Source organism: Ochotona princeps, chromosome 4 (genome assembly GCF_030435755.1).
Source record: "Ochotona princeps isolate mOchPri1 chromosome 4, mOchPri1.hap1, whole genome shotgun sequence".
In the NCBI taxonomy this organism is placed as follows: domain Eukaryota; kingdom Metazoa; phylum Chordata; class Mammalia; order Lagomorpha; family Ochotonidae; genus Ochotona; species Ochotona princeps.
In genome coordinates this window covers 90134836-90149009 of record NC_080835.1, presented here as the reverse complement: position 1 = coordinate 90149009, position 14174 = coordinate 90134836, and the positions used below count along the sequence as shown (strand labels likewise).

At 40.9% G+C, this 14174-nt stretch overlaps 1 protein-coding gene and 1 pseudogene across 1 annotated transcript in view; one reads left to right on the top strand and one right to left on the bottom strand.

Annotated features, from left to right (window-relative positions):
- Nucleotides 1-14174, bottom strand: part of MAML2 (mastermind like transcriptional coactivator 2) — a 349689-nt gene that overhangs the window by 100719 nt on the left and 234796 nt on the right. The window contains exon 2 of the mRNA XM_058663997.1: nucleotides 8619-10175. Coding sequence (XP_058519980.1) covers nucleotides 8619-10175 — 1557 coding nt within the window. The remainder of the gene's footprint in view (nucleotides 1-8618; nucleotides 10176-14174) is intronic.
- LOC131480232 (transcription initiation factor TFIID subunit 12-like) lies at nucleotides 5592-6312 on the top strand (annotated as a pseudogene).

Here is a 14174-nt window from a genome sequence, read left to right as displayed (position 1 = left end):
AATAGATGCTGTTAAAGAAAAAGACAACGAATGAATTTTCTTTATCATTTAAAAATTCCAACAAAATTTCTCTCTTTCATGTCTTTAGCGACACACTGGTCATCCAGTAGCATGTTATTTAACTACATATTGTAAATTTTCCATTTTTCTCTCTGTTGTTATTATTTTATGACTTTTCATTTAAGAGGTTTTGGATTTAAGGGCTTTTCATTTAAATAACGGTGTAGTAGAGACTATCACATACAAATGTGAAGATGCAATGCAGTATGCATCTCTACTTCCAGATCAAAGATGGACTCCCAATGAAACTAATGAACAAATCCTGACAATAGGATGCTGGACTTTCTGCCATTGTTCATGCCTGCAATGTCAGGATACACTTGAATAGTAGAATGATGGACATATTACTGATTATGAAGGATTATGCTATTGTAATGGGGGAAATCAGTGGGTGGGGGGTCTTTGGGGAGGGAGAAATGGAAATACAGGAGCATATGGAACTGTATCATGGAGCCATTAAATAAACAAGTAAAAAGAAAATTAAATTACAAAGCCACTTCCTTGTTTTTTTTCCTCCATGTTTAGCTGAGATCAGCCTAGCCACAGAAGCAAGAGGAGGCCTGGATATATATACAAAATAGCTCACTGTGAAATTTTTTTATTTAACTTTTAAAATACTTTAAAAATTTTATATTTCCCTTCCTGAACTACAACTTCATCTTTGTTCTCAGTTGTAGCATCGATATACAGAGTTGTGCCTGGCACATAAGCGAATCAGCAAATAGCTGTTGAATGAACGAACAGAAGCTGCTGCCAGAGTTAAGAATGGTGCAGTACTCAATTTAGCCTGGAATCTTTCATTCATGGATCCTGGTAGAGCAAATCAGGAAACTTAGGAGATTTGTGGATACAGACAAGTCAAATTCACAGAATTTGATTAAAGATCCCAGCCTGCACTCAGAATTGACTTAAATTTTGCTTCAGGCAGTAGTTTTGCCAGAGAATGTACAGTGCAGTTAAATTTCAAATGAATATCATGATATAGGCCCTGAAGCAAAACCCCAACCACCTCTCCCTATTTATTTATCTTATGTAGCTTATTTGGGTAGCTCAAAATTCACAAGTCGATACCAACTGTAACTGTCAGAGATTTGTCTTTGCAGAGTCTCAGTGTCTTCACCTATGAAGGGTGGTAAAGAGCTGCGTTTTGGACTATTTGATGTGGCACAGAGTATTGCTAATATTGCACACACACACACACACACACACACACACACACAAAACAACAAAAATCAAAACTCCCCACAAAATCCCTCTTGCTAATTTTTCCATTTTTCTAGTCAAGATTGTTTAGTATCAATTATATTAACATATGCCTCTGGAAATTCACTCTATTTTTTGGTCTAAATACTGCATTCATGAAATAGTAAAAGCTAATTTTGCTTTCCTTTGTAAACCTGAAATATGAAATATTAAATGTAAAATGAAAATGCAGATTTAATGCTCCTACCACTCCATTGACAACGCATAACATGTCTGCATTCAGTTTTTCTCTTTTACCAAGAGCTAGCCACATTGAGTAAGGGAAGTCTTAAAGAAGAATGGAAGAGGATATTATAAGGCTTGATTGATTTATACAAAGAGTTGATAGAGAGCTTGGCTAGGTGAAGATTGTAGGGTAAGGTTTTCAACATATGATTGAATAACTTGGCTTCAAACTAAAGAGGAAATGTATGAATTTATGTTTCAGTCATAACAAACCATCCATTCACTGGCTGCCTTCCCTGTTAGAAGAGATGGGAAAATTATTAACCAAAGATAGAATCCAAATATACAGATCCAATGTTAGAGAAGAAAGTCATATTTCTTAAGTGACAGATTATTTAGCTCTAAAAAAGAACTACTTTTTGTTACAAGAGGAAAGCATTTTTGGATCAAACCCTTATGAGTTCTTGTTGACCAGTAACGCCTTCACCTTAATAACTGCTTGGTGACTGTGGATAAATCAGAAACGCATTCATTGCAACTCTCTCTTGCCCTCTCCCATAACCCCCACAGGAAGAGAAGAAAATTGTAGCCAAGAGGGATCTCCATTTGCCAAGCCCCAAATATTACTAAGATGAGTCCATTGAAGACATTTTGAGAAACACCAAATACTATTTGCTCTTCTAGACTCCAAAGAAAAGATTACTTAAAACCACCCCAGGCATGGAACATTAAGAATATATCCAACAATTCAATTATGCTGCAGCCATCCCTTGGGTATCATTCACATCTAGGAGAACAAGAGTGAGTATACTGTAAAGGGAGTGAGGCCAAAGAATTCCCCAAATTCAGTCTGCCTGAATATGTGGATGTGTCTGAGTTCAGGATTCTGAAGGTCATCTTTGCACGTTTCCTGAGTAAACTGCATGCAAGTGATGAACACACTCAGTCTCCTGCTTTGCAGCTGACAGCCAGCATTCCCACCATTTCCAAGGCTAAAGGGTTCCAATTAGCAAACCCCACAGTATAGTCTTCTTAGGTTTAACACAAAGTGAGTATGACAAGCAGAAAAAAAATATATACGACTAGTGTTTTCATTTTAGATTCTTTGGTTGATAAATTTAAGAGTTGCTTACTTATTAATTCCTCCCCCTACCCACTATATTAGTCATAGATTTAGCAGTTCTGGCATGAAAATGTACATTTAAACTCTATGCTGAAAGGCAGAATTGAAACTATTCTTTCTGAATTGAGAATATGTGCTTAAACACCAGAAATACGTTAGAAATAAGAATCATAAAAATCCTTGCAAATGTACAAAAACCCTAAAATTGCACCTAGAAAACTCCGTTTGCGAAGCAACTCATTTATTTTCTTCATTGCCTTAGAGAAAATCCATACGCCACACTAGAAGTGCAGCCTTGCCATATAGTTATTCCTTGCTTTTGACCAAAAGCAGCATTACTCAGCTCGACTGTTTTCAGAAATCACCCTGACAGAATGAATATTATTATGTTCATAATACATTACTAAATGTTCTGTTAGCTCTAGAAGCAATTCCCAAAGAAAATTCTATAGTAGTCTTGAACAACAGCACCAGTATCAAAATGCGTATAATTCTCCAAGGAAACTGTTTTCAAGAGGGTAACACTACTTGTCTATGAAAAGCTAGTATATTTGCTTTACATTCAGACCTTAAAATCATACCTTTTGAAATTACTGGGCTGGAAGGGTCGATATGGTCCAACCTAAAAATATGAGATTAAGCTTTCCCTGGGTAGTCATTCCCTGCTTCTCTAGAAGGGTAGTTTGATGTGCAGCCACCACTTCCAGCACTCTTTAAAAGATGGAGATTATCTTGGTTTTCACAAGGGTCAGATGTACTGGGAAATATAAAAAATTACGTAAGGTACTGGAAGATGGTTTACTGGGTTGTCAGCATCAAATAAATGTACTTGAACCCTGGAAACTCAGGTGTGGACTAAGCGGTCAGGGGGAGGCACAGTTGCTGATGCCAATGTGCTGTCCATGAAAAGCATGCTGAGTGTCAGTCTCCTCCTCCCCGCCACAACAGCCTGTGAGGCAGCAAGGATTATCTATCACCTGCAGTAAATTATTTCAGAAAAGTCAACCATCAACACATGTTCCAGAATGTTTCTGTAACAAGTGTGTAGATTAGAGATCTAAGATTTTCATGAGTCTCACTGTTAATGTATTATGTAAATTATGTATATAGTTCTCAATATTAAAAGAAATCTCCCTTTTAAGAGCCCAGTATTTACTTGCCAGGGGTTACCAATCTCTCAACAAATCCTTTGAGCTGTGTATCCCAGTGGCTGGAAGAATAGGATTTTGTGTAGGCTATGAAAATTCTACCTCAGCTATTTGTTAAATGCACGACCTTGGGAAAATATTGAACTTCTCTGTGTCTTGTTTTTTTTTTTTAAGATTTATGTATTTTTAGATATATGTAGAGAGATGGAGAGACAGATAGAAGGATCCTATGTCTGCTGATTGACTCCCCAAGTGGCCAATGGCTGGAGTTGAGCTAATCTGAGGCCAGGAACCTCTTTCAGGGTCTCCTACACGGGTATAGAGTTCCAAGGACTAGGGCTGTTCTCGACTGCCTCTCCCCCCAGGGCACAAGCAGGGAGCTGGATGTCTAATGGGATCACCGGGATACAAACCAGCACCCATATGGGATCCCAGAGCATGCAAGGCGAGGACTTTAACCACTAGGCTACTGCACCAGGCCCTGTGCCTCATTTCTTATACCAATAAGAAGGGACTAATGGTACTTTCCTCAAATGTGTGAATGAGATACTACAAGAGTCCAGAGTTGTGCCAGTAATATGGCAGGTACCCAACAAAGGCTAACTCATTACTATCTTATTATTTCTTTTATTTCTTTTTCTTTTCTTTTTCAAAGATTTATTTATTTTTATTGCAAAGTCAGATAAGCAGATAGGAGGAGAGACAGAGAGGAAGATCTTCCATCCAATGATTCACTCCCCAAGTGATTGCAATGGCCGGTGCTGTGCCGATCTGAAGCCAGGAGCCAGGAACTTTCTCCAGGTCTCCCACGTGGGTACAGGGTCCCAAGGCTTTGGGCTGTCCTCAACTGCTTTCCCAGGCCACAAGTAGGGAGCTGGATGGGAAGTGGGGCTGCCGGGATTAGAACCGGCATCCATATGGGATCCTGGAACTTTCAAGATGAGGACTTTAGCCGCTAGGCCACTGCACCAGGCCCTATCTTATTATTTCTAATCCTCATTTCTATGATCAGAAGACTGGGCTCAGGGAGGGAAAACTGCCATGCACTCATACTATTGACGAAACAACTCAAATTCAACATACCGTATGATCCGGCAATAGCACTCCTAGGAATATATCCAGAACACTTGTTTTATGAGAAACCAACATGCACTCCTATGTTCATAGCAGCACAATCAGTAATTGCAAAAACATGGAAGCAATCAAAATGCCCATCAGCAGACAATTGGATAAGAAAGCTATGGTTCATCTACTTCATGGAATACTACTCAGCTATTAAAAAAAACAAAATGCAGTTCTTTGTGGCCAAATGGGCCAAACTGGAAACCATAATGCTAAGGGAAATGAGCCAATCCCAAAAGGTTAAATACCACATGTTTGCCTTAATTTAAGATGATATGATGTTATGTATAACATGTTGTGTTATGAATGTTATATGTTGTGTATAAACTAAAATTGAAATGTCAATGAGGTGGTCACAGAAGGTGGTTAAGAACTCGCATTTACTTTTACCATATTGGTTACTCATTACTATGTCAATTAATTCCATAATGATGTAAATTTTTGCTGATGGTATGTTGGAGCTTTTAATTGATTGGGATGATACTCTGCTGGCTCTGTCTTCAGACCAGAGAGGGTATACCTAAGAAGCCGTTGAACTTGACTGGACAATAAGATGATAGACTCTATGTTTGGTATATGCTTGTAATGGGGGAATCTCAACTGAACTTGAACTGTGGTTATGCAACAAGATGGAGGAATCCACCATGGTGGGAGGGTTAGGGGAGGGGAGGGGAGAATCCAAGTACCTATGAAACTGTGTTACAGCCGCGCAGTCGGACCGGCTGCTGAGAGGAACGCTTCACGGGGGCAGTCTCCGCATATCATGGGGAGCTAGAACGCTGCTGCCTTTGCTTGGCCTTGGTCCTCACAGCTCCAAAAAGAAACAAGACCTCGATAAGCTCTATGAGCTGAAGTCCAAAGCTCGGCAGATTATGAACCAGTTTGGCCCCTCAGCCCTAATCAACCTCTCCAATTTCTCCTCCATAAAACCGGAGCCAGCCAGCACCCCTCCACAGGGCTCCATGGCCAATAGCACCACAGTGGTAAAGATTCCAGGCACCCCTGGGTCAGGAGGTCGTCTCAGCCCTGAGAACAATCAGGTATTGACGAAGAAGAAATTACAAGACTTAGTAAGAGAAGTGGATCCTAATGAGCAGTTGGATGAAGATGTGGAAGAGAACGCCAGTGGAACATGTGGATCCCAGGGTTTGGCTCCGAGGAAATCCGACCCTACAAGAAAGCCTGCACCACAGAAGCCCACAAGCAGAGAATGGCACTTATCCGGAAAACAACGAAGAAATAACACAGAGGGTCAGGGCATGGACACCGTTCACGTGTATTTGCAGATACTTGAGCTGAGACCTTAGCCATCTCATCCTTGGAATTTTTTTTTTAATGCTTTACAGAGAAGCATATATTTTTTATTAACAGTGCAGCAATATCTATAATGACTGAGAGGATCTGCCAAAAGAATAAAACCTCCTATCCCAACTTCCGGTTCCTTTTCCCTGCCATCTCAGAGGAGCAGTGAATCTTCCAGAGAAGATTTTATTTGTGGTTGATTCTATAAGTGATCGAATAAGAGACAAAGCAGCAGCTGATCTTGTTGAGTGAGACAGTATTAGCAGGATTTGTAGCGGGTTTGTCTTCTCCTTTCCCTGTACTTTGTAATGTCAGTCAGTGTTTATATGAATATGACTTTCATTTGCTTTTCCAGAATAAAGAAATTGTTAGTCGAAAGAAAAAAAAAAAGAAACTGTGTTACATAATACAGTGTAATTAATGAATTAAAAATAATAATAATAAAAAAAGAACTAGTTGTCTTTTACTTCCCTAACATTGCTCATGTTAGAATTTTGGAATAATTACAGTGTTTCTCCTATATAATGGAAGTGTTTGCTTAAAAACAATAGTTTTGGGAAAGGCATTTGGCATAAAAGTTCTGTTGCTGTTTGGGTGACCTTCAACTGCACTGATCTGATCCACTTCCTGCAAATGGGCTCCTGGAAGGCAGAGGTGATGACTCGAGATCTTGGGTCCATTACCTCCCATGTCGGAGATGTGACTGGCTGGCTGCAGCCTGGCCACTGTGAGCATCTGAGGAGTGAACCAATGCTTGGAAGGTCTCTCCTTGCTACCCTTTCTCTCTGTCCTCTGGCTTCCAAGTAAGATGAAAATAAACAAAAATTTTAGAAATAAGAACAATACTTGGATCACTTATCGCTGTTTCTGTGATGATAATAATCACTTTATTATTCTTTCTAAAATAATTGTAATAGTCAATTAATTTTAAACTCTTGACTGAGAATTATTCCATCCTCATTTTTGCAAACCTGGGAGTAATTCAGTGAGTTGCTTGAGGTTACACAGCCTGGAATGTTAGAGCAAGAATTGGAACCTACAGTCATCTAATACAAAATGCCCACCTATTGCATTAGAATGTGATTCCATAATTTGTTCTTAAATGATTCCAAGAATGCTCATGTTAAAAAATACATGACTCCATTCCAAGTCAATTCTCCATAATCTACAAAAAAAAAAAAAAAATAATCCCTGAGAGTGGGTTAACAGCTGAAAGCTTTACTTGGTTCGCAGCCTTAGAATCCTTGTTGAGTCTAGTTTTCTCTCGGCCCACATCTAGGGCAAAGGTTAGCTTGGACACAGTCTGTGGTGGTCATGGCATTCAGTTTTGGAAAGTAGCCATGAAAACTGTTCTAGGAATGTTATTGGAATTAAACTTTGCACCAACTAACGAGTACTGTCCTGACATACTGTTTTGACATGTCATGGGCTGATATACCATCTTTGTGTTAAGACAGATAAAGCAGACATATTAAATTACATGCACACAGCATTACTCAAACTGCCTTTCTTTCTAACAGGAAGATTTTCCTTTTTCAAATCCCTCAGGGTTTTAGGCCTACTGACCAGGGTGCACCCTGAGGGTACAGGCTGATTGTTTTGTTCTGTTCATATTTGTATTGCTCGTAAACCTTGGTTTTATCTTCACCGAAGGACTTAGGGCAACCACAGGTCTTTCCCCTTTCTAGTGCAATGATTTCACCTTTTAACACTATAATTCATGCAGTTCTTTTCATAAGCCTTCCCTGATTTCCCCTGCTGAGAAAAACACCCAACCTCTGTGCTTGCTATTACTCTTTCCATCTGCTATTAAAATACTAGTTGCTGAAAAGTTTGTCTCCATCTCCAGATTGAACTTTCAGACAGAGAGCACATCCTAAGTAGGGATAATATGCATTCTACAGCTGGACCATGGAGTTAGGGCAGATCTGTCATGATGGGTTGATCATATAGACATTGCAATGGTTTGTGCATGGACAGATGAGTTATTTAACGCTCTATCACCTTATTCCAATACTGAGCATAATCATGAGCATCTTGCATATAGTAGGAAGTATGGATTGACTTAATGACTGAGTGGTTGGGTGAAAGAAGATCATGCATATCAAAGCCCACTTGACATGTGTACACAACACTAAACACATGAGTTACAATGTAATAGCCTTGGTTTAGTAATGTGACTCTTTCAGTAAACAAAAACCTTTGAACATTATAGATCCCAACAACAGTAATGCTCTAAAGAAAATATCAACCTTCCCCTTTGGAATCACCAAGTGAACTAGATTTCATAAGGATCTTCACAAGGATGCATCCAGGCAACTACTGCCTTTGGTCTTGATCCTGCTGCAACACAAACATAGTGATACCCAATTCCCAAAGCACGATGATCAAGTTAAATGATCTCTGAATTCTTTGGTTAGGAGAAGAGCTCTTACCTGTCTGTGTTGCTGGGTGACTTGATACCCCAGTCCTGTGATGGGCTGATTCTGAATTTTCTGAAGTAGGATCTTTTGCTGAACTGGCAAGGGTGACCTTAGTAAAGGCTGGGTTGACAAAGGCTGGGTGGGCTGGGATGGTGGCTGCTGCTGCTGCTGTTGCTGTTGCTGTTGTTGTTGCTGTTGAGCTGACATAGAGCTTTGCTGCTGCTGAGCTGGCACTGAGTTTTGCTGTGGTTGAGCAGAAAGCGAGCTCTGCTGTTGCTGTGGCTGTTGTTGCTGTTGCTGCTGCTGCTGCTGCTGCTGGGTGTAGTGTAGGAGAGAAGGCTTATTCTGGGTAGGCAAAACAGAAGGCATCTGCTGGTTGGCTTGATCTGAGTTAAAATGGAACAAAGGCTTGGTGTTGCCATGACGGGGCTCCATGGCTGGATGGGGGTTGTTAATAAAGCTTCGACTGAGATCCTGAGGCTTCTGCTGCATGAGCACATCTAGAGGCCCACTTTGGGCTGAAGAGCTGGTTTTGTACATGTAGTTAGCCATTACTTTTGACTGGTTGCTGCTGCCAACCCCAGGCATGGGTGAGCTCTGTGGGCTGAACGGTTGCTGAACAAAAGAAGGGCTCGGAATTTTCTCCTGCCCAAATGGACCTGGGGATGGTCCAGTGGTGGAGGGCAAGGTGGACCAGTTGGTAGGTGGGTGCTGCTGCTGGTGCTGCTGCTGCATCCGGGCATGCTGCTGACGATTGGCAGCTATCTGTTTGAGCTGCTGGGCATGGGATACTTCCTGCCAACCTGACAGTGCCCGGCTTGCTCCTGAGGCTGTCTGAGACTGAACCTGATTCTGAGGGGCTGAAGGGATTGGAGATGATGTGGAAAGAGCAGAATTAGCCATAGAAAATGTAGGCCCAGCTGATGGGGGCCTCAGCTGAGGAGAGCCTGAGGGACCCTGAGTCAGGCTGCCAGGTGAGTATTCACTTTTGATCACTATCTTCTCTATGGGCAAGGAAGGCCTGGGAGTGCTCCTCTGGCTTTGCTGACCCAAGTCAATGTTAAACGGGTCATCCTGCTTGATGGTGGCATTGATCATGTTCTCCAGTTCAAGGTCGCTCATAGGAGGCACAGAGATGTTGGTAAGTTCATTGAACAGTTCCTGCAGTTCAGGGTCCATCAGTTGCTCTCCGGAGTCTTCTCCAAATCTGTTTGGAAAAACATTCTCCTGGGTCATTTGGCCATCCATGTGCTTGCTGCAAGACACAGTCTCTCCTGGCTCCTTCTTCACTTCCTTTAAGCCCATGTTAAACATGCTGTTGCCAGGAGAATGTGAATGGGACGGCAGAGTGTTGGTCTTTCTCAGGGTTGCCTGGCTCATTGGCAAGGTCCCCGCCATGATCTGATTTTGTCCATTATTTACTTGGAGTCCACCTTGTCCTGCAGATAAGTTCTCCTCCACACGAATTCTTTTGATATCAAGGAATGAGTTGTCAACAAAGCCATTGGGCCTCTTGCTGTTGGCAGGAGACAGGTTAACTCCGTGTTTTCTTTTCAAGGAACCCTGGAGCTAAAATACAAAAGTAGAATAGAAAGAGAAACATGAGATACTCACCTAGTTATTATTCAAATAAAAACAAATACAATATTAAATGTTTCTTCTGTTAACAAACATGCTGAGGCAAACAAGGAAAACGCAAATGAAGCACAGTATGGGTTATAATGAAACTCACAGCAGCACAAGAGCAAAATAAAATGTTTCTGGAAGAACAGATCAAGTAGGTGAAAGATCACAGAAGTTCCAATGATCAGAACATAAGTCAATGAATCAAGAAATCTTTAAATATCTTGAGGAGTTATTCTTAACTCCTAAAATTAATCACTAAAGCATTACTTTCTTATGGAGCAGGCCAAAATATTCCACATGCACAAATACACAACCTTATGCAGATATAGGTGATCCGGATGTCCACTAATTTCAACAAGATTTGAAAAACTCACAAGTTTAAAGTTAGGAGAGACTCTACAGTTTCTTTTTCACCCTATGCATCTCTTCTGTTCTCTAAGTTGGCTGAAACAGTTCTCATGTTCAGGGAGGTTGCCTGTTATTCTATTTATTTTTCTTCCTATGATTTCATTATTTACTTTCGTGTTCTTGGAGCGATGTTCTGTGTTCACACAGAAACCATAAGATTATCATTTATCAGATAGGTACTCTAAACTCATGCTTTCCTGGAGATTTCCAACCTGTTTGCCTGTCTCATAATCAAAGTGAAGGCACTGAGGGAAGCTTCCACACCAATGTAAAGATGCCTGCTTCAGAAACAAACGAAGTCAATCTCGTCAATCTCAAATTTTAATTCTGCCACAGAGTAGTATGTGGTCTCAGCATTGTACTTATCTGAGCCTCTGTTTCCTAATCAGGAAAGTGGGTACAAAGCACTTAACTTATAAGAAAAATGAGATAATGCATGCCAAAGCTGAGCACATGCCTGTTGTAATAACAATGCAATAAAATGGGGTTTATAAAAAAATATATTGTTTACTTATTCTGCAAGAGGAACACATCTCTCAACTGCAACACGTTTATACTTCATGAATACAGAAATATTTCATTCACTAACCCAGCATTCAGACTGTACTTTATGAAGCTTAAAAATTACAGAGAAAGGTTTGGGGTTATACAGGCATGCTAATAAGTTAATACGAAACATGAAACATTCATTGTTGGTCTTCTGACTCAAACTATTTAACATTTGCTCAGGATAACTGTATAATATTTGAGGCAGGATACTTTCCAGGTAAAAATTTTATCAAATCTCCTTTCTTATCACCATTCCCTCTCCCTCCAGAAAGATTTTTAAGTAGCCTAGTTGAGAAAATAGAATGAAAATGTCTAAATATATCTAAGTACATAATAAATGTGCAAGGACTTTAAATAGGTTGACTTTATTTTCCTTAATCTCTTAAACAATCCCATTAGATATGTTTTATTATTATTACACATATTATCTAGACAAGGAAACTGAGACCTGGAGAGGATCCAATGTGAATAACATATTTGCTATCTTGGAAATTAACAGGGCCTGCATCAATCAACCCTTACCTGTAATTTTGCTGCCTCACCAGACGTATACAGCTATGATGGACATGCCATATTGGTATAACAACTTTTAAATGCTAACTGTTGCTGATGGTAATCAGAAAAAGGCGTCAGATTCTTTCCATGAGAATTTTGGACTTGGAGAGAGTGGATCAGACTCTCTTTGGGATAGCTATCTAGTGATTCACAAAACTTGCAAGCTACTTTTCAGAGGCATAAAGGAAGTTGGTCTGTGTACAGACAGAATGATGCAGAGGTGTGCACATATGTTTTGATAGCATCTGGAAGCTTCACTCCAATCCCAGGTCAGTTCTGCACCTCTTGGTTTCCTTTTGATACTCTAACATATTTTTTTTTAAAGATTTATTTTTATTACAAAGTCAGATATACAGAGAGAGGAGGAGAGACAGAGAGGAAGATCCTCCATCCGATGATTCACTCCCCAAGTGAGCAGCAACGGGCCGATACGTGCCGATCTGATGCCAGGAACCAGGAACCTCTTCCAGGTCTCCCACGCGGGTGCAGTGTCCAAAGCATTGGGCCGTCCTCAACTGCTTTCCCAGGCCACAAGTAGGGAGCTGGATGGGAAGTGGAGCTGCCGGGACTAGAACCGGCGCCCATATGGGATCCCGGGGCTTTCAAGGCGAGGACTTTAGCCGCTAGGCCACGCCGCTGGGCCCTACTCTAACATTTTTATAAGGGATTCCTTCTTTTTGCTTGAGCTGATATGAATGCCACTCCTGTTACTTTTAACCAAGACATCTAACCAAGTTTGCTGAGACATTCACATGAGCAATTTGTAGCAAGACATGACATCCTTTGTACCTGTACATGAGGCGTCTCCTGCTTCTGTCTCTGCTATTTCTACTTGATTCACTGACTCCTAATCTTGTCTAGTGATTTACTACAGAACACTGATGGCCATTGCTACTCCAGGCAGTAGGAACTCCATGCTGCCACTGCCTGTACTCATGAGGTCAGAAAGGGCACAGAGAGTGAGACAAGTTCCCTCTGATTTATTTTAGTGTAAACTGCATTTTTAAGGTTCTTTCACGACTAGTAAGAACAAACAAAGGACTGTATTCTTTTTCCAGGTTTGGGTTATTGCCCTTGATTTATTTTCCACCACTTTAAAAAGAACCTGTTCTGCCAGATTCTCTCCTACTGCTCTGGTCACTGCCTGGACAGTTCACACTTTTTTTATTTTTCAAAAACTTTATTTTTGATGATGATTGCATAGTTGAGAAGAGTGCATGCCTATGCAGACCACTGCTTAGGGTGGGAAGGGTCAAGGAATAGGTGACGATGTACGAGACCAATGGCTCCAATTTTCTTTTTCTTTTTATTTTGTACCTGGGGGGAAGGGGAAAGATAAGAGGAGAACTTGCAACCAGCATCCTAACTATATCTGTACCCAGGGATGGAGGATGGCCACCCGATGTCATCCCAGAGTCTCCAATGTGGAGCATGCTTAGAGGGTACTGCTCAAGCGGTTTTGGTGGTTCTGAGATGCTCTTGATTTCATTGTTCCAAGGTTCTGACATAGTGACTGACATAATCCACCTTAGAGCCTGCATTTGCCCAGACACTTGTTTGCAAAGCTTGGCTGGGAAAGCTGTCCAAAATGTTCTGCCCTCCACCCTCTGCTACGGTACTAGATGTCCTCTGCAGTTTCCAGTGAAGTGCTGTATCCCCCATGTGCATCTGGACATGCCCGTCCACTGTAGTGTACACTTTTGGAGACCAGCACTAGGCTTTGTATAGGCCAGTAAGTAGTAGTAGAATTAGGACAGTTATGGGTATACAACTGGAATATATATAAAAGAAATATAGGTTTAGATCTGTTATCCATTTAGATCTGATCTTAGTGTATGGTGAGAGATGTGGATCTATCTTTTTGTTTCTGCAGGCTATTAACCAGTTGTCCCAACAGCATTTATTGAACAGACCTTCCCATTTGCCTGGATTGTCATTTGTCTTTTTGTCAAAGATTATTTGGCTGTATCTGTGTGGGTTCCCTTCTTGTGTTTCTATTCTGTTCCATTGATCTTCCTCTCTATCTTTGTGCCAGTACCACGCTGTTTTGATAACCACTGCCCTATAGTATGTCCAGAGGTCCGGAACTGTGATTCCCCCTGCTAATTTCCTGTTCTTCAGGATGGTTCTAGCTATCCGTGGTTTTTTGTGTTTCCAGATGAACCTTTGGATCATTGTTTCCAGTTCCATGAAGAATGTTTTTGGCGAGGTTGCGGGGAAAAGGGAACCCTACTCCACTGCTGGTGGGGCTGCAGGCTGGTACAGCCTCTATGGAAATCAGTATGGAAAATATTCAAACAACTCAAATTCAACATACCGTATGATCCGGCAATAGCACTCCTAGGAATATATCCAGAACAATTGTTTTATGAGAAACCAACATGCACTCCTATGTTCATAGCAGCACAATCAGTAATTGCAAAAACATGG